Here is a 27,500-nt window from a genome sequence, read left to right as displayed (position 1 = left end):
ATCAGGGAAATTACATGACAATTGTATATTATCTTCATCTTGCTACTGCCATCTGTTTTATATACTGTGTCTTTACGTGAGGTGTGGCACCATTGTAAAACAACCAAGGTTGAATTTTCATAAGGAATAAGGCATTTTAAATGGATGCCACTTGACTGCATGTTTCCAAACACACGTAATGAATATTTTGATCATCAAAGAACAATTAAAAAAAAGTTGATTAAATCCCATGTGGATACCTTTATGGTTACCTACGTACACTCTACGGTTGAAAACAAGCCTCTTGAATGACATCAAAAGCCCTGAGGGGTAGTCAGCATCATATCAATGTAAAAATAGTAATTTATCAATCAGGTTGTCCAAATTTTTGACACACACACACACACACACACACACACACACACACACACACACACACACACACACACACACACACACACACACACACACACACACACACACACACCTCTGCACTCCAGCCTGGCGGGATCGTAGTCGTGTCCCGTCTTGCAGTAGCACTCATAGCTTCCCTCCGTGTTCTGGCAGAATCCTCCCTGACAAACCCTCTGATTGAACAGTGAGCACTCATCTGCGTCTGGGGGGGGGTGAACAAGTTTATGAATTCAAATTTGCTTTACTGGCACAAATTCTTACCCCGCCAAAGCAGAACAAGGCATGTATACAAACATATAACAAAGCAAAGATTATAAAACAATCATTAAATAAATAAAGTCAGTCTATACAGTGGTACCTCGACGTACGACTGCATCTACATACGACTAATCCAAGATACAAGAAGCGATAGTCGCGAAAATTTGTATCAACTTGCGACCAACTGCTCCAAGATACGACCGTGGAAATTTGCTGTTGGCACGTCGGCGGCCAGTCAGCAGTCAGTCAGCAGTCAGTCAGCGGGCGACCTACATCATGTGTGCACATAGTTCGTGGTTTATCCATATTTTTTTCATATTTACTGTGTTTGTGATGTGTATTTTGTTTATTTTCACCCTTCATGATGAGTCCTAAGAAGAAGGATGATGGGAAAAAGAAAAGGGCAATGACTCCCATTGAAACTAAGAAGGAAATCATAGAAAAAAATGAGCGTGGTACATATGGGCAAAATTGCTTCGACATACGACTGTTTTAACACACCACCGTTCTTAAAGAACGAATTACAGTCGTAAGTCGAGGTACGACTGTATAACTGTTTGCACACACACAACGCACACACACAAACCAACAGTATACTATCATTGAAATGTAAAATATTGTAGGCAGGCAGAGGTTAGTGGATGAGGCTGGAGGGGAACCTACCTTTGTAGCGGACCGCGGTGGGCACCCCAAATTCAGATTCTCCACTAGGAATGGAGCCTCTTCCAGACGGACACAACAGGTTGAACTGGTCTGAAAATGGAGACGCTGGGTTACATTTCAAACAACAGAATGGGCGGGGGAATTGAAGCTTGAGTTTGGGTAAAATATTGACTCCTAATTTCTATTTGTATTGTACAGTTTTAGAACACATGTCTTTAAATTTGACATCAACTCTACATGAGTTAGTTAGTGTTTATGGTAACGTGCTAAGTTTAAGGTAAAATTCCAATGTGAGACCACTGCATTTTCTGAACCTGAGAGTCTGTGTGCTGGATAGACTGGCTGCAGACGACGAGACATTCTGTAATATGAATTAAGCATTATAATTGATGTATTACAAATATCTGGAACATTGTCCTGAGGAAGACACTGTGTTCTGGAGGGAATACATACCTTATTTAAAAAAAAATATATTAATATTTATTAGTGACACATTTGACCTATGGAAGGAGTTGACAGTTGGAGACATGTCAACGTCATTTGGGTGATTTGGGAATTTAGTCTGGAACACTCTCCATAAAATATGTAGTGATTAATTTACATGGATCTCTGGATTTATGGGCGAGGATATGCTTTATGTACTCCCTGAGCTCATAGACACGTAGAAAATCTGGAATACATTAACCCCCCCCCCCCCCTCCCGCCACACGTATGTACATAAAAGCAGATCCATGGAGGCAGAGATGGGTTGGAGTAGTGCAAAACTGCAGGAGTAGTCAATTCTTAAGCGTAGCATTCATATCTGTAAAACTATTAGACACACTATTATTACTACTATACTATACTGTGATATCATTATTATACTATTCAGAAGTCTTCATCATCCCTCCCGTGATCTCCTCACCGGTGTCGTTGACAGGACAGGGGTGCACTTCGCAGTTGTCTCCCCAGCCGGCGCCCAGCGTGCAGCAGCACTCCTCCAGGGTGACGTGGCTGGTGAGCACGCTCTCACACAGGTTCTCGTCGTTCAGATGGTAGTAGCAGTCCTTACGCTCCACCGTGGGTGTGGGCTCTGGGACGGGGAGGGGTGGGGACAAGCGGGTGAGGAGAATGCGAGGGACATGGAGGGAATGGTAAGATGGGGAAAGAGATAAGGCTGGAAGAAGCTATCATCATGATGGTCAGTTTATTGAGACATTTTAAAGAATACGAATGAGGCTGTTCACGTCGGACTTTACATTTAGGACAATGTAATGCATCGCAGACCAAAGCCAGAAAGGTTTTCAGATACAATTTCCTCAAACCTTTCAGATGTCATAATGTCAAATGTTTTATATAATACAAAATTGTGTATCCCAATAAGAAAGACAACCTTCACATACTTCCAATGACAAACTTGGCTTTGAGGCCTCCTGCTGCCGGGAGTCACGGCAGAATTACGCTTGTATTTCTTTTGCTGTTCTTACCCAGAGACCAGCATTCCCATTTGACATTTCCAGCATGGAGTGAGGTAAATTCTAGGCTTCCCTCTCCTCTCTTCCATCCCATAACCCCCTCTCTCACGCTCTCTTCCCGCATTTATCTGCTGACATTTCCCAAACAGGGCTGTGAAGTGCCAATTAGAGACTGTGGAGCAGAAAGGCCCCATGATGGATGTTGCACAGCCTCTGGCCCCACAGCATACAGCTGTTTCCCATAGTACCTGGAGACGCGTGCACACACACACACACACACACACACACACACACACACACACACACACACACACACACACACACACACACACACACACACACACACACACACACACACACACACACACACACACACACACACTTTTGCTCTCCCCTAAAGACTCGGGTCCTGTGCAGTGAATGCTATAGCTTAACTGCAGATAGAAAGATACTTGTCTCAAACTGTCCTTCCACTGACAGGGGAAGCCTTGTTTTTTGAATGATATGAAAAAAAAGAGTTGATCTTGTTAGCATTCCCAGTGCCAGAATCACCCGGTGATTATGTAATGTCTGCTTCACCACTGAACATTATGGCCATTGCCTCACTTAAACACGCTAAACAATGACAAGTTTGCTGCTGTTGCACGAAGGAGTTGATTTCCTAAACAAGTAACTTACTACATTCTCAGCAGCATTCCAGCTGAAGCCTGAGAAGCATGACTGTCATTTCACCTCTTGTTCAAGCTTCTCCAAGCTATTGTTTCTATGGAGAGTTGAAGCGTTACGCTGTGTGAATGCAGCTTGGGTTGCCTCTGGGTGCCTCAGTTTATGTTTACCAAACACAACAGCGGCTTTTTAAATCAATACAAAAGATACAGGACAGCCAACGATGACATTTAAGAGTCTTTTATTAACGTTCATATGTCCTCCTGTGTCCGAATGGTACATAAACTACAGCTACAGTAGAGGCTTTAGTTTATGTCTAATAAACAGAAACATTTTTTTTATTTAGGGTTAAATGAGGCAGCCTTCAACGGCAGGTAAACATAACTTTTGCTATTTGATTCAGAGGAATTTGAAGCCTAGGTACTCTTTCAGCCATGCTTGGCTCCTAATAATGAGCTTTATTTGTACTTTCTCAAAGGCAAGTTTACAAAGTGATTCAAAGAAAATAGTATACAAGCATATATTAATGTGAGTTCCCACTCTGGTGCCTGTCAATATCAAAAGTAGAACTTTCAGGTTCAGAAATTGAAAGCCTTCTCCAGTATTTTAGAAACATCCATTTCGATTTCTTAGCGTGAAACTGAAAGGTAAAAAACTGAATGAAATCAGCTGCCTGGGGGCCGGGCTGCAGCAGAAACACGGCAGGACTTTCACCTTCTCAACCTGAAATTGCTCACCACCGGTCAATATTTTAACAGCAGCACTCACAGAACTTTCCATGGATCCAACCTTATTTGAAATAAATAAAAAATGTCTACATTTCTCACTTTTGGCAATGATCACAGACCCGAGTTACATTACTGAGATGATTTGCAGATGTTAATGAGGCGGTTCTTAAATCTAGGAACTGGGATGTAAGAACTGAACAGCGAGTAGAGAGAAGGTGGTGCCAATAATTATGTTTAGCTAAATCATGTTCCTCTACGTCACTTGTTATGCTGTAACAAAGAACAAATGTACAACATAACAATGTTCTGATCTGCACCAACTGCTGGTTTATTGTTTCTTTCACAAATGTTGAGATGTGGGTAGCATTATCCCCAGGATGCCAATGCCTATTTATCATTTCAAAATGCATGATGCAATTTACAGACTTTCGCTTCGTCCTCGCTGAAGGAAACCATTTTCGGCTGCAGCATCAGCTGTCAATAAAGTAATAGAAATGTTTTCTTATATGTATGTCCGTATGTCAATGCAGCCCCCGCTCCTGTTGAATGACTGATTTGCATGTGTGGAATGTAAGCGTGAAGTCACCTGTGGGTGTGGGGCTGCACTTGGCGGTCATGGGGTCGAACTCACGGCCGTCCAGACACATGCAGAGGAAGGAGCTCTCCACGTTCTCACACTGCGCCTCACCGCACACATCGCTCAGCAGCTCACACTCGTTTACATCTGTCGCAGACAGAGGGAGGGAGAGAGAGAGAGAGAGAGATGGATAGGGGAAACATGTTGGCTAGTGGCTCGCATTAATGAACGTCATTAGCCTCTTAGCAGGAAGAGCTACATCCATCTTGGTTTCCCGTTGCCATCGTGACATGATGTTGCCTGTTCCACACACAGACCCAGGAGCGTTTAAGACAAAAAAAAAGTTTGAGACAAAACTACAGGTATGCACTGCACAATGATATCTTTAATTGACTCAGTACATCCAGCCAATCCTTTTGACCCCCTGTGTCCAGCTTGACATCCAGCTTACATTTTTCGCTTTTTAACTTTATGTTATAGAATGACATTCCCAATGGCAAATAGCAGTTGTTTGAAAAAAATATCAATAGCAACTTAGACGGAATTGATGAAACTTGTGCAAGTTTCACCAGAAACTAGATAAAGAAAATGGATAAAAATGCGAAAGGACAACCAAGGGCTTTCCAATTACTGCCCCCAACGAACGACTTCATATTCTCCCCACATGCTATCCATCGGTCTGCAGCCCTGTGGATGAGGCCAGCTTCTTAATGAGCTAGAAAGTGATAATGGGCCAACAGGGAGAGAGAGAGAGACAGAGAGGGAGAGAGACAGAGAGAGAGAGTGAGAGAGAGAGAGAGACAGAGAGAGAGAGAGAGAGAGAGAGAGAAAGAAAGAGAGCGAGAGAGAGCGAGAGAGAGAGAGAGAGAGAGAGAGAGAGAGAGAGAGAGAGGGAGCGAGGGAGAGAGAAAGTGGGTGTTCCACAAACCTGCCAGCAGCCAGAGTCACAATGGAAAATAGATTGTTTGGCCACTTAAGAGGTGATATACTGTATATTTTAGGGTCTTTCCAGTAGTGGTGGAAAGGACTACCGCAAAGTAGTCCTCCTCCTTTTGGATTTCATCCTGTTGAAGCGATGAAACCGTCTGGCCACATCTGGCCTGCGGCTCTGTGGATCTCTGCTGGCCCACAGAACGGAGGCTGTTCACATGTCAGAGCGAGGGAAAATAGTCGTATTGGGAAAACAGGCTGGCAGGAGAACTATTGATGTAGTTGCACAACGAGGTACACAACTTCCTTTGAGCTTTCTCAGACATACACAGGACATATAATGATCTATGATCGTTAACACATGATACATGTCAACTGTTCCTTTGCTTCGACTTGATGGAGGCGGCGTGGCTTTCTCGGTCGACAGCAGTGGGCAACACAAACGGCCAAGGCTTGAATCTCTATTAAAATGGTTGCTACAAATCAACGATAATGCGAATGGCACCATGGTAGAGTTTATTCTGGCCTGAGAATTTTGATCCGACTTGGAGGTCATAGCCAGCCAGAAGAGGAAGAACAGCCACAAGATGGAACGATTGCGGATCTCATGAATAGTCCCTGCAGTTGAGGAATGGGCTTTATTTATTCTTTGCTGCGACAGGAAACAGATGCACTGATATTGTCTGACACCCAGACCCCTGCCCAGTCCTTAAAACAACAACAACAGTCAAATATACAAACACAAAGCAAAAACAGAAAATGAAAGGGGAAAGAACGTTGATGAGAGAGAGCAGCAGATTATGTCTCATTTTTAGCCTTTCTTTCTTTGTCTATCTGCCTAGTCTTAACCCTAAAAGAAAAGAGGAAAGACAGCCAGAGAGGAAAAGGAATAAATAATAAAATAAAGAAAGGAGGAATAAATTGGAGGTGTGGCAGAAGGCGAGAAACTAAAGACAAGGACAGACATGTCAGAAATGTAGGAGAGAAAGTAAGAGGCAATGAGCATGGGAGAAGAAAAGAGCATCAGAGAGAGAGAGAGGGAGAGAGAGAAAGAGAGAGAGAGAGAGGCAGAGAGAAAAGGGGGAGAGTGGGGTGAGACAGATGGGACAGAAGGGCTGAGATGAAAAGAGAGGGCAGATAGACATGGGTAGAAAACAAGGTTTGATGCACCCAGGAACAAGCAGAGCATCACTGCTGTTGGTTTTTATGCCTTTCGGTATACTGGGAGTTGTTTGCGTGTGTGTGTGTGTGTGTGTGTGTGTGTGTGTGTGTGTGTGTGTGTGTGTGTGTGCGCATGTGTCTGTGCGCATTTCCATGTAAGTGAGTCCATCTGGGCTAGCCACAGCAGAGTGGAATGGGAGGCTGGCAGGGGAGAAGAGGCAGCTGGCTGTTACCAAGTGGGGTGGGACCCACCATCGCTTTGCCAAAGTACAGATGGGAAGGGTATGTGAGTGTACTATGAGTGCATGGGACTATAGACATAAGAAACAACACGGCCGAAACACCTTTCACGCAAGTGAAGCCCATAGTTTGACACATTACACTACATGGCGTAAACGATGTGGCCACCTGCTCGTGGAACATCTCATTCCAAAAATCATGGGCATTTATTTGAAATTGGCTTCCCCATTGCTGCTGTTACATCCTCCACTCTTCTGGGAAGGCTTTCCACTAGATATTGGAATGTTGCTGCAGGGATTTTCTTCCATTCAGCCACAGGAGCCTTAGTGAGGTTGGGCAGTGATGTTCGCCGATGAGGCGTGGCTCACAGTCGGCGTTCCAATTCATCCCAAAGTTGAGGTCAGAGCTCTGTGCAGGCCAGTGAAATTCTTCCCCACTGATCTCGACAAACCATTTATGTATGGGCCTTCTGCACACGGGCAATGTCATGCTAAAACACAAAACAGCCTTCCCCAAACTGTTGCCACAAAGTTGGAAGAAAATAATTGTCTGAAATGTCATTGCATGCTCTTGCGTTCCCTTCACTAAAAGCAAGGGGCCTAGCCTGAGCCATGCAAAACCGCTTGACAACATTATTCCTCCTTCACCAAACTTTACTCCACAATGCGTTCTCTTGGCATTCGCCAAACCCAGATTTGATTGTCGGACTCCCAGACGGTGAAATGTGATTCATTCCAGAATCCAATGGCGGCGAGCTTCACAAGACCCGTCGACGCTTGGCGTTGCGTGTGATGATCTTGGGCTTATGTTCACGCTCAGCCACAGAAACCCATTTCATGAAGCGCCCAACAAAAGGTCGAGAAAGCTTGTGGGATCTATCTACCCCTTTGTGGCTGAGCTCTGGATGTCTAAGACATTTTCATTTCATAATTAAATTACTTTTTGACCCGAGGCATGGACTCCGCAAGACCCCTGAAGGTGTCCTGTGGTATCGGGCACCAAGACGTTAGCAGCAGATCCTTAAGTTCTGACAGTTGCGAGGCGGGGCCCCCATGGATCGGGCTTGTTGTACCAACACATCCCAGAGATGCTCGATCAGATCGGACCCTAACCGCGGCCATCCACATAATGTAGAAGAAAACCAGGCCGCGTTCTTCCATTGCTCCATGGTCCAGTTCTGACGCTCACGTGCCCATTGTAGGCGCTTTTGGCGGCGGACAGGGGTCTGCATGGACACTCGGTCTGCGGCTACACAGCCCCATACACAGCAAGCTGTGTGTTCTGACACCTTTCTATCATAGCAGCATTAACCCGGACCAGACGGGCTAGACTTCACTCCCCACGTGCGTCAATGAGCCCATCGGCACCCATGACCCTGTCACCAGTTCTTGGTTGTCCTCAACACCGCAAAAGTTCCGCTGTTTTGGAGATGCTCTGACCCAGTCGTCTAGCCATCACAATTTGGTACTTAATTTGGTAATTAAAGTTGCTCAGATCCTTACGCTTGCCCATTTTTACTGCTTCCAACACATCAACTTCAAGAACTGACTGTTCACTTGCTGCCTGATACATCCCACCCCTTGACAGGTGCCATTGGAACAAGATGAGCAATGTTATTCACTTCACCTGTCAATGGTTTTAATGTTGTGGCTGATTGCTGTCTGTACATACAGTACATGGGCAACCATGTACTGCAATACATTAAGTATTGCGATTCAATTTGTTGCGATATTTCACAATTATTTTTGGTAGAATACATTTAGATGGAAAATATCTAATCTAAGGTGTGAGGTGCGGTTCCTCGGTCCGTCTTAAGGGCTTTTAGAAATAAACTTTAATTGTCTGAGCCGCGCAGTGGCACGGGTTCCGGATCAGATAGGATGGGATTGATGGATGAATAGATCCACAGCGAAGTGCTCTTTGCCCAGATGGAGGAGCAGGGTTAGGGCAGGGAGGTACACGAAGCCCATACCTTTCAACATTTGGGAGTAACTGACAAGGTGTCCCTGTTACGCGCGGTTTCGCACAGTGTTTCATTCAATTAAATACATCTACAATAGATAAAAGCAGTGATTTATTCATTCGTTCTTTAAAATCAGAGATGTATAAAATATACAGAAAAATTATAATATGTTCCGCTCCAAAACATTTTTCATGAAACAAATGCAAGATTATCCCGCATACGCGAGTTGCTTTACGTATTGATACACTGCATCCCCGGTGGACAGATATAGCATTGCAACTGCCTTTCCACAAATGCAGCCTGGGGGCGTTCCCAGACGCCAGTGCGAAATTACGTCATCGAGGGGGATATCATTACAAGAAAGATCTGCCTGGCCCCATCATGTTCAGGCTGCCCTCTGGAAGTGACTACTACTGTGTGTGTATATATATAGATATATATCTATATCTATCTATCTATCTATCTATCTATCTATCTATCTATCTATCTATCTATCTATCTATCTATCTATCTATATATAGAGAGAGAGAGAGAGAGAGAGAGAGAGAGAGAGAGAGAGAGAGAGAGAGAGAGAGAGAGAGAGAGAGAGAGAGAGAGAGAGAGAGAGAGAGAGAGAGAGAGAGAGAGAGAGAGAAAAAGTCTGTAATCTATTACAGAAAGACCCCCAATTAGTATCCAATAGCTCTCTTTCCAATGGGGAGAGGCCAACAGAAGCTCGTCCTACACAAAGTTTTCAACGGTGATTAAGATTAATGCCTCCGGAATTGGGGAGGGCGTAAATGTGGGTACTGTTGGACTGTCCAAGAGTTATAAAAAAAAGTAAAGAAAAAAACTTTAAACAGTAAACTGTCATTTTGTATTGTACTTTTTTCCAAATTAAAAAAAAAAAAATGAATGCCTCTGAGTTTGTCCCTTTTGGGATAAGTGTGTGTGTGTGTGTGTGTGTGTGTGTGTGTGATTGCCCCTGTGTCTTTGTGCACATAGCAATGTATTCTGCGTGTTGGACAGAAAGATCTCAGTCTCTGAAGGCTCCAATGAGCTCTCCAATCCCAGGATTGGAAGTGGGTGGGTGGGCCACCCGCATCTGGAAACGTATAGAACATCACAAAGATGCACGGAGCGCACCTTCTAATTTAATAAAAATAAATGGTGTCATCAATCAAGCTTCCGGGACAGTGCAACCATCTTTTTTTTCTCGGGATGTGGAGGATGGGAGGTGCACCAACAGGGACAGAAAGCTCTTGGTTACATTAAACATCCTATCAGCTTGTCTCAAGTTGAACCCACACTATAACTCATGTTCAGTCCATTTACTCTTGAGAATCGTTTGCATCAACTGTGGAAATATTGCTGGCGTCGATTTGGAAATCATTGGTAAAGCCTTTGAATTAAACAAGACAACCGTGAAAGTGTTTGGGAGAATTTTTTGGGAGGAGATAGCTTGACCATGATTCGATACAAACTGTTGATAAGGTGCTGTTAAGTCCTAACTGCAGCAGAACTCTATCAGAATAAAAAGTTGCTTGGTTTGTTTTTTAGAGCTTTCGAATCTTGTCAATGTTATATTATTCTTAGGTGTAAAAAGATTGAGGAGTGTGAATGGCACTGCAGATGATTTCAACTCTTGCTTGGGTACTTGATAAATCAAATAATTTCAATAAATGCAATATATGTCCAAGTAGGTACAGGCTTTCATGCACACACACACAACCCGTATCTGGACAGGTCTCCTATTTCCCAGGAGGCTTCATGGACTTTCTGGCTCCTGGTTCGTTTTTCTGATCATTTGTATTTCAGCCGCTGTAACAGCCCCAATATCCAGCGAGTGGATCCCCAAATTGCCATCTTATCTTATCTTATTCCATCTCACTTGGACCTACCCACACAGCCGAGGCCGTCCTGGGACTCCTGGTATCCCTGGTCGCATAGGCATCGGTAGGTTCCCATCCTGTTGTCACAGAAGCCGCTTGGGCCGCACAGCGTCTCGTTCAGCGCACACTCGTTGACATCTTTTAGAAACAGAAAGAAAGACTACGTTGGGCAATTCTCGTTTATCCTGTACGTTTCCATCTGCAAATACCCTTGTGGGGAAAAGAGGGGTTTTAGTGGAACGAGCAGACCTTCTCTCTCTATGCCAAAAACGTATCCAAGTATTGAGATTAAGATGCAGTTTACTCAAAATCGTGGAAAACAAATTACAAATTGTTCCAAAGAGAACGCACACATCATTGTTGCACTCATCGTAAAAATACAACAAATACAACTTACATGCTCTTATTCAACAGGATTACAAAAGGTTCAAATGGACCACAACCTAAAACTAAAACTCTTAAGTGAATCGATTTTTTTTCTCTCCAATGCCTGGTTTTTAGACTGAACTAGACTTGTTTTCAGATTTAACGCTGCACTTCTTCACTTCTGCCTCAACAGCCTCAAGACCCAAATGTGCTGTTCACTATTCTCCAGTTTTTCTATGACAAAAACTGGAAACTTCACTGTCAATACATAACAATAGAAGTTGACGCGCCAGTATATGGAAAAAGGATAAATTAAGCACAAGCTGTTCTTTTGGCTGGAATGAGTAAATATCAACAGATTCTGGTGTATTTTTCAGGCAGACATAAGTGATGGCAATCAAGAAAACATAACAACTGCTACAACCAATATCTAAATAGTAAGTTTTATGGTTGTGTTTAAGTTGACTGTTTTGGCACATTCCAACTAGGAGTTCCTTTTTTGCACCATTTTGAGGAAGATTGAGGTTGTTTTTTTTAAGAAAGTGAGGGAGATATCATACTCACATATACACTATGAGCAACACACACACACACACACACACACACACACACACACACACACACACACACACACACACACACACACACACACACACACACACACACACACACACACACACACACAATGCCTATATACAGTATTAACACTTGCACATACACAGACAATGCATGAAAACACAGTTCTCCGATTTCTCCGAGGGCTTTATGGACTGCTCGCTCCTGGATTAAATATAATCTTCAGTCTACAGCTCCCCTTTACCTTCTGGGACTATCAAGGCCGGGTCCTGTTTCTATCCTTGAACCAATCGAAATCACATTTCTTTCCTTGGTAATTCCACCCTGGTGAGCCATCTGGCCCTCTTCATTCAGGGTAATGGTCACCAGGGCTGGGCAACAATTCAACATTATCACTTGGCATCTTTCAGCGGTGTAGCACTGTCATGAAAATGAAAATGTTTAAAGTACATTAATGTCGCATAAAATTATGCAATAATGTGACATGGAATTTCTCACAATAGGAGGTCTGAAATAATTTGAGAAACTAAGGGTTTTAGTCTACTGTACCCTTCATGAGAAGGACAAAGTAAAAAAAAAAAAAGGAGTTCAACTTTTAAGTAACAAAATTACAATTATAAATGCAGCGGCAGTGCTGAGTCACATTAGGTTCATTGACAATTAGCAGTATGTGTAAGCTATGAAAGCATTCTGGCAATTAGTACTTTGAAATGTTATTTTATTTTTTTAAAAGAAACATGTGCCCGAGTTGCAAAGAGACCAAACTGTCGGCATATAAATTGCAGGTCCATTGGGGCACAGTCCCAGGAACCATCACAGCTTGCATCAGCAATAGGTTTGGTTGGCACAAGCCGACCCTCTTGGACAGGTAGAGACAGACAATTCACAGGATAGTGGATAAAGGAAAAAAAATTAATTGTTCGCTCCCTGTAGTTCAATATGATGGACTTAAGTCCTGTATAAGTAAATATGGAATTGCTAATTCTAAGAAGAATTTGTGATAAATATTGACGCGGTAAATTTCCTTATGATTATTGCGACAATGAAGTCTTGTATTATCTTCCTTACATACACACACAGGCATCCGCCCATATTTCCTCTGTGATGGATGAAGGATGAATAAATATAAGGTGAAAATTGAATGTTGCAGATTATAGCGGAAAACATCAACTTGGGTGGCGGTAATTGTCGCGGATGATGCAAATGGCCGAAATAAACAGGTGGTGCGTAAGCAGATTTCATAACTACACTTGCACATGCACACACATACACACAAATAGCAAAAATAGACAAGCATATCCAATCACGAGGAAGAGAGCAGAGCAGCAAATATCCCTCCTCGTCTAGACTTTGAGCTCAAAGGCTTCCTTCCTTCTGTTTCTATTTCTCTTGATTCTTTTTCTGTTTCTCTTCCTCTTTTTCTTTCTAAGGCAGGAAAGAGCATTAAAAACAGCACTGGCACGGGAGGCCAGTGAGCTTCTGTAAGAAAGAAAAAATATATATGTAGCGACAGCATATGTGAAAGAAATTAAAAAACGGTTTATTCTTCCAGGAATAACAAGGTAGAAAAGGGGGAGCAAGGCGCTGAAAAAAAGAACGGAGGGATGTAGAGAAGGAGAGAAAGGAGGAGGTATAGAGGAAGAAAAATGGACCCTCCAGAAGCGCCATAACACGCCAAAAAGGGGAAACACTGCTGTCGGCTGATGACTCTCACCGAGTTCAACAGACAATAAACAGATAAAATTTATGTTCACATTCAATCTATGCTGTTGTCGAAAATAATATTGGTTGAAAAACATCATCTGCGTTTTTACATCCTTTTCTGGGTGAATTTCATAATAAGCGTGTGTATGAAAGTAGTAACTATTGCTATCTATAGCTGCTTTCACACATGAAAGGACCTGATTACCCAGACATTGTCCGGAGTTACCCTTTCACACATGTAGAACACAACCTGAGATTGTCCATGTCAGACACGTTCACACCAAATGGAAATACTCCAATACTACTGTTTGCTTTAGACAAGGGGCGGCGCCAGGGTAGAGCGTGCAGGAGGCAGGACGTGACAAAATTACATTGCAGAGTTGCAGACGTAGCACACCCAAGATAACAGACGAGGCTACCGACTTGTCTTTTTTGGGCGTTGATACACCATGTTTTTGCACATTTCCGCAATACAAACGAAAGAGTGGAAAGACATAATAGGAAAGCGTAATGGCCACACGCTTGCTGTCAATGATCCGGACAATCACCTGCTCTGTTCACACATGCCGCTCAATCTCACATTACACAGACTTTGTACTGGGGTGCGGGCTGGGTAAAGTCCGGTTAATGTCTGGTCCAAATGATTTGGACATTTGCGTTCACACATACAGCTCCTCTGGGTAAAGTCTGGAAAATTTCAGGGTTTTAGTGCATGTGTGAAAGCAGCTTATGAGAGACTTCTTCTTGAGGTGTGTACTTCACCATGTTTTGTATTGAAATAAATTCAAAACTGTATATATTTTGAAACAAAAATCATATGACCAAACCTTTGTTCTTGGAACACTGAAGTAAAAAGAGGGGGAAATTGGGGGTTTTGTGTCAATTCAGGTCAGGAGCTTTTGGTGCTGAAAGATGGTGAACATGAATGAAGCAAGGTGGAGAAACACAAAATGCTGCATTACGAGCCCCAAAAAGAGCTTCAGGCTAGTATTACTGTAAAACATAGCTGCACTATTGAATTGAATCTCACCTTGACAAGTGGACATACAAAAACATATACTTTAATGTCCTCTTGGGGAAATGTATCTTAGAGTCAAGTGTATATAAGTGTGTATTATATAAAAAAATCATAATATAATTGTTAATCACAGTATGATGGTGTGTGAATTTCATGAGGAAATGATAACACTGTGATGATAAACACTACTGACTAATTATCTCTTTGCTCTATTGACAAGCACCATTATAACCTGAACAGTTTTAACCTCTTTATCAGCTATGAGCGTCACTCTGTCCACCAGTGTTCGTGGTGCGGGATATATCATCTTGAATATTTTAAACATTCTACAACACTCATCTCTATCCAGTCAAGTTCTTTCAGAAATTAACCAAAATCATCAGGGAATAAAGTTTGACCTTTAAATTTCGGAAGAATCCCATAGTTAGATGCCTCACTTTTTAAAGTCTAGTTGTCTCACGTTTTCATGGTTTTCTGGTTGACGTCAGTGTTGTGTAACTCCCACTCAGAGATAAACTTTTGGGATTGCAGTTCTACACTAAGCTGATAGAAGTGGAAACTGGTAGAAGAAGCGTGTTGGCTTGCGACCTGGTTTCCTTGAAGGCGCCTCTCACCGTGGCAGGAGTTTGAGCTGGAGTTGAGGCTGAAGCCTCGCTCACAGATGCACTGGTAGGAGCCGTCGGTGTTCAGACATTCCCCGTGGGGGGAACACAGCTCCGGGTCGTCCAGACACTCATCCACATCTATAAGGAGGAGAGAGAGAGAGAGAGAGAGACAGACAGAGAGACAGAGAGACAGAGAGACAGAGAGAGAGCGAGAGCGAGAGAGACAACTGCCATCAGATCAGCCAAATCTTATGACTACTTTTATCCTTTTCCCTTTCATGACGCTCTATCTTTGTTTTTGTTTGTTGTTCAAATGCTTGTTTGAATTTGTTTTCAGCTGGCATTTTCTTAAGATGTTTTATAACATTTTATCTGTTTTTGTGCTTGTGTTTGTATCTGTTTATCTATTTAAATATATACATTTTGTGTTTGGCAGAAAATACAAATACAATGTAAAATAAATATCAGTCATAATATGAACTTACGCAATTATATATGTGTATATAAATATATACTGTATAGATATATAGATAATTCGCACATATACAGTATAAAATCACAATATTTTAATTTCATGGCAACACCACTTAAAGATAATAACTGATAACACTAACTTATCACCAAGGTCTAGTGTAAAGGATTGAGTAATGATTATATGAATGCGATAATAGAAGTCCATAAGTAATACAAATTTAGTGTAACTCCCCAAACTCACCCAAACAACTGGTGGCATTGATCTGCTGGAAGCCTGCTGGGCAGGAGCAGGAGTAGGAGCCCATGTTGTTGACGCAGCGCCCCACACCAACGCAGGCTCGGGAACGCTCCACACACTCATCCACGTCTGAAAGGACATAAATCCAGTTCAAGCACCGATGTCAAGCTCAGGATGAAAAACCCATTTGAAATATCTGGATTTTCCGGTTTCAACTTTTAAATCGGAATCTCTTTATAGGGCCAGGTACATATGCAAGTAATTTGCCCTGGTAAGACTTGGTGCATTGCAGTACAGAAAGTCACCATCATCAATCCCAAATCAATAGTGAATTTTCAGTGAGGATTTTTCGAAACGCTTCAGATAAAGTAACAGCTATTAAAATGAAGACATGAAGGCTGATGATAATGTCATTTGCAGAGGTTCTCACTGAATCTGTTGACAGAAGAAAGTAACTGTACTCAAGTATCTTTTATCGTAAGAATCTGTACTTACTTGATATAATTCAATTTCAGAGACTTTCCACTTGTACTCCACTAAATCTCAGCAAATATGTACTTTATTACGTTTTACTTTACTACATTTCTAACACAGTCCTGTTACCTTATTATCAATTTATTTTTAATCAGTATTTATATTTATATTTGTGTGTATTTGTAAATTTCTATAACGCAGAATGGCATCACACAGGCCTTTCAGCACCAAACTCACACACTAACTAACAAACCCAAATCCACAAACACACTAGTAAAGACACACAAACAAACACACAGACCCACATAAATACATGGAGTGGGCTATATTTGGGCCCTTTGAGGGGATGTGCGTGCGTCGCTCTGGGGACCGCAAGTCGAATTTCGTTTTTTAATTACTGCCGATGTCTTCCGTCAGGATTTAGTGGGAGTCATAAAAAGACCAAAATACATCGAACACGTTTCCTGTTGTTTATCAGGCCAACCTTGACATCTGGCTGGTGACATAAATATAAATAAAGAAAACAGAAAGTTGTTATTTAAAAGTAACTTGTCAATGAATGTGCATTCATATTATATACCAGCACATTATACCACACTGTAGCACACAACATACCACTTGCTGCTCCTGATCATTGCATATTACATATTGCAGTATGTGTACACATATTTAATTTCACTTTATTTTAAAATCTCTTTTGGACTTGCACTCAATAGCGTTATTTTATTTTATTTATTTATTTATTTTCATTGCTCTGCCATAAGCCATTAACATGCATCCTAAGCCACACAAAATGAATAAGTCAGGTTTTGGTCTTAAAACGGCCTAAAATAGCCAATTTGACCAAGTGTACTCATCAACATCAGCTCTACTCAGGGTTGTGGCACATAAATCGGGAATTGAGATCTGGGACTTTACTCTTGAGTCCAATCCAAAGACTCTACCGGACTCAAAACCGTTCAGACATTGGATAATATTGCAGTTCCAGTCAAATAGAAAACTTAATTTATATTTGTCCAACGGTGATCACAAAAGCATAATCAAATGTAATCCTTATTTATTCCACTCTTTTCGATTTCTGTCTCCGTCTCTGAAAAAAATACATTTTGCAAAAGAGTATCCTTTAATTTATCTGGAAACCAAAGACAAGCATTTCTTTCTTTTAGAGAGAAAACTAATATAAAGGATTTAGGAAACTTTTGCTTTAGAATTCCATAGAACCAAGCTATAAAACAACTGAAAAATGTGGCATCACCTTTTGTTGCACAATCTTGAGAGGATAGTTATTTAGCAGTTGTTATTTGTAAAAATCTATTTGTTGAAAATATTGTGGAAGAAGCTCAATTCTATATTCTGTCTGATTGTACAACATTCTCTTGTAGTGATCATACAGTATGCAGTGTGGAATGCAGGAATGTATCTTGGTGCTGGTTGTTGTTGCTGTTAATGGATTAGAGGGTTCACTGCATTTTCACTGCATATCTGGAATGTCTTTATTCTTTATAATTACGATTAGTATTAAAGTATAACATATTATTACTCTATATGTTCGACTTTTCTTTTCCTTATTGTGTTTGCATCTCAACTGGGCATCTTCAGTCAAATTCAAGAGTTTGACAGATTGTTTTGTATAACTTTCCATTTACATCGGTGATAATAAATTATGATGACACGTTGCTGTAAGCCAATTTATCGCATATGGACAAGAACTGAAATTTGGGAATTGAAATGGTGCTGCAACGTGCTTGTCACAGTTCAGTTGACATTGTTATTTGACCCTGCCACACCACAGTTTAATGTTGGATTTTACCATGAATAATATTTAACAACATTACAGTGGAGCACGAAATAAGGATAACATAATATCAATTATATCCATTTACCAAAATCAATTTAGGAGACGACCAGAGAGATGCTTGTCATTTGTAATAAAGTGTAAATGCAATAACGCAATGCATTTCCATTTAGAAACCACCTAAACGGAAAATAATCTTTCATGTGAAGATTACAGTAAATTAGCCGCTGGCCAGTTTGCTTGAGTTACAGCCAGTGAGGCAAACTGAATGCAAATGGCTGAAAGCCATTCATCAACCAGTCACCCAACCTTCCAAGTGCCCTTCTCTCAAAATTAAATGGATATTTCTTTTTTCCACTTTTATTTGTTGAAAAAATAAGCCACTTTAATTTAGTCATATGTTATTTTGTGTAGCTCGGTGACTAAGCACATTTTAAATGAAGGCTGGTATATAGGAAAAGTGCAAAAATGAAGGGGTCTACTTTCTGAAAGGTATGAGAATATGTAGAGAAGGCAAAATAAGATCTATAGCAGTCATTTTCACAACACACTATCACAACAGAACCACAAGGGAACTGGTGCAGAATAATATGTGAGAAGGAGTGTGTTGTAATACTGATATGTGTGTGTGTGTGTGTGTGTGTGTGTGTGTGTGTGTGTGTGTGTGTGTGTGTGTGTGTGTGTGTGTGTGTGTGTGTGTGTGTGTGTGTGTGTGTGTGTGAATAGTACCGTCACACTGATCCCCAGCAGGCGAGGCCCTAAATCCAGGGCCACAGTTACAGATGAAGGAGCCCTCGGTGTTCTGGCAGTGGCCCCGGGTGCAAACCCGCTCATCCTGACACTCGTCCACATCTGAAATCAATATTATATATATATAGTATACATATAGTTATATAGCTATAACCATTTTGTTTTCCACCCTGGCACACACAGTATATGGATACGTTTTAAATGCAAACTTGCACAATGTCCTATTATGGACAAAATGTGAATTGTTGATAAGAGAGGTTATTTTTTAGATTTACTTTATTTTCTATTTTTGAATTTTCAGTATATTGTATAGTGTCAAATTCCTAATGTTTTATTTATTTTATATTGCCACATTTTCTATTTTCTTTGTCAATTTTTTGGTTTATTGTAGAGATCAAAATTCCTTTGTTTATTTTTAGATTTATTGGACGTTTTTTCCAATTTTGCAAATTTAGATATATTTTATTTCACCGCATATTCTATTCGATGTTATTAGGTTATTTCTGGGTTTATTGTATAGTGCCAAATGTTAAATGTTGTTTTTATTATTCCTTTATTATTATTGCCTATTGTTTTGATGTGGGCTGCTGCTGTTAAAAAAACTGAACATCAGTTTCCACTAAACATGTTTCAGCAGAATTGGGAACAAGCAGTTATAATATCTTATTATTATCTCTAAGCAGCTGTGGAATGATTGATTTGCATGGTCCAAAAGTGCTAGAAACTTGCTTATTAAATGCTCGGGGCTCAACAGCTCAGATGAACACAGCAAGAGTTATCGGAGCGGTGAATTGTGATTAATCCATAATATATTGACATATACCAACGCTGCCGAGTGGCAGCATTGAGTAATTAAAAATTAATGTTTAAAAAAAGAAAAAAAAAAGAAAAAATCTTTGGGGGTACCTATTGAAATTGAAAATGTTCTGTTGTTTAGCAATAGTGTACAGCCCAGGGGGGTGGGCATGGTGGCTCTGGAAAGGGAGCACAGCCTCATTCGAGGCCTGAAATGATTATACACCGAGGCACTGAGGCCTTTCCCTGGTGTGTGGTTTCGATTGGAGTGGATTAAATGATCCATTGGAAGAAAGTCGGTGAGGAAAAAAAACCATTTTTCCAGGGCTTCGAACTAAAGTCATTAATTATGTCACTCACACATGACTCCCGCACACAGATGAGTGGTTATGTGTTTGTGGTTTCGTTGATATAGGCAAAAGCTTATTATTACTTTTTTTTTTTTTGCAGCTAATAGGCTGTTTTTGTTTACAGCATTTTGCTGACCAGCAGAAATCCACCAGCAGAAAATTCATCATGCCCCAAAGACGCCGTGTGGAAGGATTTCAAGTCCAACAGTGATGACATCATCCCTGCAAAATTGTCAGATGTCAAAGGCACATGCCATTTTTGTTTTTCTGTGACCTTAATTTAACGTCAGGTCAAAATGACTGAAAAGTATACATGGTGCATAGAGAGAGAAACACCAAAATCTTTTTTTGCCTTGACAAGAGTCTTCGTAGAGCAGCTGGAATCCAACGCTGCACGTGCAGGTGAAGGATCCCTCGTAGTTTCTGCATCTTCCGTTGGCGCAGGTCACAGGGTCCAGGCATTCATCAATATCTGGGGACGGGGGAAGGAACAAGATTAGTTGGCATTATGTGGATTTAAAACAGCATTATAATGTCTTTGAATCATGAGGGTAAGTCAGGCGTTGCTACATTAACGGTAAGTTAATAAAACGTCTATTTTAAACCTGCATTTAAGCCTTTTAGATCATGAGGACTCTAAATGTCCTTATAATGATCCCAGTGTCCTACTGTAGCATTTCATTGAGTTTGGCCGTGTCAGACATCTGCATCTTGGGTTATTGCTCCTATAAAAGCTGATGTGACTCTGTTGCATGGCCTAATAATTTCCTCTTGCCACCACCACCCTACTTACTCTACCCCCACCTCAGTGTGGTTTGGCATCACTTGCGCAGTGTGTGTGTGTGTGTGTGTGTGTGTGTGTGTGTGTGTGTGTGTGTGTGTGTGTGTGTGTTCACTCAAACCCTCACGGCCGACCGCGACATGGAATATGGAGCAGCCTACACCCTCTGAGTGGGAAGGAGGAGGGTACACCTGTGGTTTGGGGTAAAGGGCCACACTTCCTGCCCGTGCTTGCCGCTTTTTGGAAACCGTGTCACGGGCTTCAAGGTGTATTATTAAGAAAATAACAACCGTTTCTTGGGTTGCGCTCTGTGTTTAACCTCATGCACGACGCTGTGATGGGAGATTGCCTGTTCCAAGAATGATGCATTTAATAGGGAATATCATTTACGGTATATTGAATAGTACACAGTCTGCAGTTCAAGGCCATTCTACTAATTAGGTAAAGTGACGTGTAAGTATGTGTGTGACTCTCAAAGGGTTTCGCAGGTCGTACATTTAAGAAGGAGCAAAGAATATTCTAGAAATAAACGTAATGTTGGACAAGGAAAACCACACAGGAAGTCCTGTAAGGAGTCAAGAAAGTCGAGTCTTCCTTCTAAGATGCAAATGATATTTAAAACGATACAACGACACTCAGTTCGGAGTGCAACTGGTGAAAACAAAGAATAAGCGCATTCTACGGGTAAGTGAGCTGCACAATCATCCCCACACGCCGCAGCACACAAGATGGACTCAGGCACATCAATGCACAAACACAGGGTGCAGCTCGTACCTACACACTGGCCTCCCTGTCCGTGGAATCCCTGAGCGCAGGAGCCGCATTCATAAGACCCTTGCAGGTTATAACAGATGCCGGAGGGACACACGGTCCTATTCAGACACTCGTCGATATCTGGAAAAAAATAAATAAATAAAAGAAGAAGACAAAATAGCATCACAGGCGCATCGACTGCATTCCCTAAACTGAGCTGGGATCAGTCACACACCTCTGAGTTGTCCTGCCTCTAATGCGGACTGAGATGAGGCCTGCACGATATGAGGAAAATCTGCCGCGTGCGATCACATTGTTCAATATTGCGATGACGATATGACTTGCGATAAATACACAAATATTGAAGTGTGCATATTAGCTACACAGTTCCTCTGTCTGTCTGCTTTAATAGGTACACTGCTAAACTAGACCGCTAACATTGAATAGCCTATGCATGCTGAATTAAGAAATGAAATACATTATTGAATAATTAAATAATCGCTTTTATTGAACAAACTGCACATGAATACTAGGGTGGGGTATTGCTTCAATTTTATCGTTTCCGATTCCGCTAGTCGAATCCGGTTCTTATTGAATCTCGTTTCCGATTCCAATAAATTTTGGAGATAAAAAAAGATAAAATATTTAAATTGCTAAGCTTTAGGTTTGATAATCGCATTTTATTTTTAAGGTTTTAGTGAATTCAAGTTTACATCTTCAATTTGGCAAATTTTGGCTACAAAAGTTGGATTGTGATAGTTGGACATACAGTATATTTCGGCTCCATCTGATAGGTGGAATGTTCTCATGCTAAGTGTGAATGCATGGCACGTGTAAATAAAATGATTTTTATGATTCATCGCGTTTCAGGCAGGTTTCAGTCTTTTGCAACGTGCTCATCGCGCATGTTCATATCGCTATGACGATGAAAATACAGTTTATTGGTCAGCACTTATTGAGATCCAAAATTGGTTGGAGGCAAACATCCAGTGCATGAAGAAGTAAAATACTGTAGATTGAAGGATAGGAAACAGTTTGTCCCCCCAATCATTCCATGGCTGCCAGTGTCCACCAGAGCAGCATCGGGACGTTTCACTTAGTAATTATCTGTGTCTGTGTGGCTGGTCCACATTTTAATTAGCTAACAGAATCCTTTTGGACTCAGACTTTTCTCAGTCTAATCGGATTCGGCCGTTCAATATAAATATTGGACTATTTGGCGGGGGGGGTGGCAGGGCCGGCTCTTCCTATAGGCAAGATAGGCGGCCGCCTAAGGGGCCATCTCGGGGGTGGGGGCACATTTTGCGCACCTTTCTCCCTCTCCAATGGTACCGACGAAGCGCGTGCCATTCCCACGCCAAAACAGCATTTTTATTTTATATGGAGGTTATTTTAATTTAGGTCTCCTTTTGGAGCTAAACAAGCACGTATGGAACGGAACCGTGCGTAATGGGGACACTTTCTCTGTGACTCTCACCCCGATCACCCCTCTCCATGCGTTATGCGCGGAAGTTAATCTTAACGAGTCTACGAGTCGTGCCCCGTTCCTCCTTGCCCCATCCCCACACTGTTTTTAGTTGTTTAATTTGGAGGAACAGGGCACGGCGATCGGTATTGCTCTCTGCGATCGGGGTGCACGGAGAGTCGTGTTCAATTCACACATATAAAAATATATTTAGGAATGCTGTGCATTTGGTAAGCTTCTATCTGTTTTACCCTGTTATTGTAATGCACACTGACTGAAAAAAAACAAAAACAAACGGCTGCTCCACTTGAAGAATCTCAGTTGACAGGCAGGTTTCCGACTGATGATTCGGCTCGTCGGGAGGCAGCCCTAGCCCTTTCCCTTCTCGTGCACTAAAGCGTGTGTTTGGGAGGTCGTACCTTCGCAGACTCCGGCCGGGTTTGGCCTGAAGCCGCTCTGGCAGTTGCGGCAGAAGAAAGAGCCGGCAGTGTTGAAGCAGATCTCTCCCTCGGGACACACGCCGGGCGACTGACACTCGTCCAGGTCTGGAGAGGGGGCGACGGGCAGGTCGGAATAAGAGAAAAGTGTCAAAAGCGTCAGACAAAGGGATATAGAGATACGGAATAAAAGGAGGAGGAATGAGGGGCTCATGGGGAACAAGTAAGGAGGGAAGCAGGAAGACCACGGGAGAGCGGAGGTGAATGGCTGTCGAGGGGATTGGACAAAAAAACAAGGCAGAAGTGGAGGGAGAGAGAGAAAGAAATTCCATACACATGAAAATGTTGCTTTGTGCAAACACAACATGTCCGTTTCCACGGCAACCGCCAAAAACACACACTGCCGCATCTGTCTGATATAACCCGCAGCACGCAGTCAGCTGCTGACACTTTATTTAACGTTTCCAGATTCATCATTGTGATTTGGTGCGATACCGGTGCGATAAGAAAGTAAACATTTTGTCAGCTTCACTCCTTTCGGAACAGCTGAATGTTTTATCGAAACGGCGGCTTGATGTTCTTTTGACGCGGGCAAGGTCAAAAGTTGGAAAACAAAAAATGAAAGAAAAAGCACACCGGAGGTTTCCTTCCATCGACTTTTTCCACTGCAGCGCAACAATGCCCCTGGAATACTTTTCCATAAAAAATATCTGAATAGTTCTTCTCCCGGGGAGGCTTTTTGTGCTCGTCTTAATAATGAACAACTCGCCTACATGTGCACATGAATATAAAACCCTTAAAAAAATAAAAAAAAATTTTTTTTTAAAAGCCATAAATAAAAACCTCATATTTCAACCTCCGCCGCGGCAGCTCGGATTTTCGTTGCCGTTATGGGGAAATAATCAGGAGCGACCGCTTGCCCTCGCCGCCGTTCCTCTGTGTCGTTTGGGTGGGTGAGGAGACCCGCGTCGCATCGCCAGGAAACCACATAATCACAGAGTGGCTCGTATTTATATCCTGATGTGGGGAAGTGGTGGAGGTGGTGGTGGCCCAGACATAGATTTTTAATTCTGTTCGGCAAGCATCTCGGGATACTAAACTAGGAACGCTGAAGCAGATCCCATTAAAGTGTCGGGGGGGAAAATGGGCAAGTTTAGATCCAGCTGCTGGATGGAGCATTTGGACTTTATGAAGACACTTACTGTATGTTGGGATTTATGATCATTTGCCGTGTTTGAACGGCAAAAAAAAATGGCTCTGTGGCTAAAACATTTTAGATTCCAATGTAAGGTTTTTCAAATGAAATATTTTAAATTCCGACAGTCGTGCCGAATCAGTTCGTGACAAAGGGAAATGCTGGGTGTGTTGGCGGTAAGTTTAAAGTTCTTACATAAGCAAAACAGTAGAGAAAGTATCAAATTTGCAATAAAACACTGACATGCTTAACAACGTACGGTAAGAGAGAACAATAGAAAAAATGACTGAAGGAAAATTTGTAAGTCAAATAAGGTTAAAAGTTAGTTAAAACAAGTAATACATGACTAATTAGTAAGTAAAAAATCAGTGGGCAAATTAAAATCAGTTGCAGCAATTTCAAATTACTGTAATTGGTACAGAGTCGTGCAAAGATGTGACGGTACATGTAAACAATTCCACAGTATATAGATCATATAAAGGTATAGAGTAAGTATGAAAAACACAGTGTGGAAGTTTGTGTGTGTCTGTGTATGTGTAAGGTGAGCACACACAACATAATTCCGTAATATTTATGCATGAATTTTCTGAATTTTCGGAGGAAACACACACACACACACGCATTTTAGTTTTACAATTTTGCAGCAGGAGATAAGTTCAATGATCTTCCCTCTTAAGCATAGGAAATTTAAACTGAGAAGAGGAATCAAGGTTTTCGCTGGCACTTGGAACAACTGTGACCAAAGTCTGCGGCCTGACATCAAACTGGAAATTGCCTGTGTGTGTGTGTGTGTGTGTGTGTGTGTGTGTTTACCGATGCAACTGGTTCCCTCTTCATCCGTCATGAAGCCGAGCTGGCAGACGCACAGGAAGCTCCCGGGGGTGTTTCTACAGCGACCCCGAAAGCACAGCGACGGGCTTTCCAAGCACTCGTCAACATCTGTGCGAGCACACACACACACAAACACACACACACACACACACACACACACACACACAACAAAAGTCAGGGTGTGAAAATATCAAATTGTGTGGATATCGGGGATAAAAAGTCATACATGCCATTGACAAAAACAACACGCTATGAGCTGTTTTTAGGGGAGTCTACAAAAGGGGGCAACGTGGTGTGACGGGCAGCTGTGAGGTGAGAAGTGACCCGCGATAATGGTGAGATTAAAAAATAAATGCATTTAAAATCATCACCGTGTGGTCTGTGTTCATGTTTTGCGGCTGTCACTGACTGTCGCAGTAAGAGGAGTTCAAGTGATTTATTTTTTAAACTGTAGCTAAGCAACTTAATCTCTACGAGGAGACGAACCAGGTGGAATTTCCATCGAAAGCTAAACACGAAAACTCAGCACACTGGTGCTCAGACTCCTCTCTGTTTAGACTCTGTCATGATCTTTCCGCTCCTTCCAACAATCAAATGTGGCACTGGAAATAAAGCTGTTTGCAATATTGGAGTTCACCTCAGTTGACCTTTACTCTGCATGAGGAAAGCTTTTTTAGCAAAGCAGGCCATCGCAGGTTGGCTATGACCACTTTATTCCACTCAATGGAGTGTAGATAGGCAAATTAAACAACGTATCAGCGCATAAATCAACTCTGGTTCCACTTGGTGAGTGAAAATTTGGGCCATCTCACCTACACAGGTGTTGAGGGCGTGGTCCAGCCTGTAGCCCATGTCGCAGTGGCAGGTATAGCCCTCCGCCAGGTTGTAGCAGAGCCCGTGGCCGCAGATATGGGGGTTGACGTGACACTCATCCACCTCTTGATGGGAGAAGGAGAGAAGGAGAGGGAGTATGTTATGTTATTTGTGCGGACACAAATTAAGCTTGGTGTTTGACAGACGTTTTTCATCAGACGGTATGTTGGATTTTTTTCTTACTCATCAGTTTCGCCAGCAACGAGGGGCTGTTCCAACCACATAGAGGAGGGTTGAGAGAGTTGAGTTTGTTTTTTTTTTGTTTTTTTTATTACGACTTACTTACCTCTAACGTCAACGGGAACTAATCATTCCCCCAGGCACGTCAATCCGCCCGACTTAAAAAAAAGAGGTCAGCTTCTATTTACACTGCTGAATGATGGAAGACGCCGTGACACTGGCATCTGCTTAGAAATTCATGCACGACTGACAAACACTGGGAAATGGGGGGAGAATTTTCCTCGTGGTGCAGTTTCTTATTTAAACTTTTTTTTTTTTTCAAGAATGCAAGGAGGACGACGTGAGGATGACTATCAGGGAAGAGGTGCTTTATCAGCAGTCCACAGCTTGAAAGATCAGCTCGAGTTCAACTCTAAAGCTTTGTAAGGAGTCGCTTAACTATGTGTAGTGGCAGTAAAAAAGTGGGATATGGCTTTTTTTTGTTTATTTTGCCTTCCAACTATACATAGCAGAAAGAGGTAACAAAGAAAATAATTTCTTCGGAGGTAAAACTTCCTTGTTATTGGAGAAAAGGTTGATAAATGTCCTTTAGTAGACAATGCGTGATGAATGCATTAATGATATATTATATACGCATAATATATATTTTCATGAACAGGTTTCCGTACTAAAGTTACATTTTCCCATTCATATTCAGACACTCAGCACTTCAAATTGCTGGACCACACAAAATAAAATCAACCATATTTTTCCAATGGCTGCGTACTTAAAAGAAGTAGCCATACTTTACAAAAATGTATGTTTGTTGAAAATATGCACACAGACACATATGAGATGAGTTGTTTTTCCCCTTTCATTTGGCACGGTGCGAGAAGCTCAATGCTTCAATATGTGGCGTCACATGTTGACATTGACTTTTTGTAGTTTGGAAAATTA

At 41.8% G+C, this 27,500-nt stretch overlaps 1 protein-coding gene across 1 annotated transcript in view; it reads right to left on the bottom strand.

Annotated features, from left to right (window-relative positions):
- The window catches only part of ltbp1 (latent transforming growth factor beta binding protein 1), a gene marked incomplete at its 3' end in the record, with an annotated part of 120,011 nt that overhangs the window by 14,529 nt on the left and 77,982 nt on the right, over window positions 1–27,500 (bottom strand). Inside the window, exons 16-28 of the mRNA XM_080016376.1 lie at window positions 26,324–26,449; window positions 25,494–25,619; window positions 23,468–23,593; window positions 21,605–21,724; window positions 20,402–20,521; window positions 18,884–19,006; window positions 15,889–16,014; window positions 15,183–15,311; window positions 10,914–11,042; window positions 4,749–4,886; window positions 2,219–2,386; window positions 1,315–1,404; window positions 467–595 (exon numbers count right to left, since the gene is read on the bottom strand). Coding sequence (XP_079872502.1) covers window positions 467–595; window positions 1,315–1,404; window positions 2,219–2,386; window positions 4,749–4,886; window positions 10,914–11,042; window positions 15,183–15,311; window positions 15,889–16,014; window positions 18,884–19,006; window positions 20,402–20,521; window positions 21,605–21,724; window positions 23,468–23,593; window positions 25,494–25,619; window positions 26,324–26,449 — 1,650 coding nt within the window. The remainder of the gene's footprint in view (window positions 1–466; window positions 596–1,314; window positions 1,405–2,218; window positions 2,387–4,748; window positions 4,887–10,913; window positions 11,043–15,182; window positions 15,312–15,888; window positions 16,015–18,883; window positions 19,007–20,401; window positions 20,522–21,604; window positions 21,725–23,467; window positions 23,594–25,493; window positions 25,620–26,323; window positions 26,450–27,500) is intronic.

This window comes from Zeus faber, assembly GCF_960531495.2.
Source record: "Zeus faber genome assembly, chromosome: 16".
NCBI classification, from domain to species: domain Eukaryota; kingdom Metazoa; phylum Chordata; class Actinopteri; order Zeiformes; family Zeidae; genus Zeus; species Zeus faber.
This window is presented reverse-complemented; position numbering and strand designations above follow the sequence as displayed.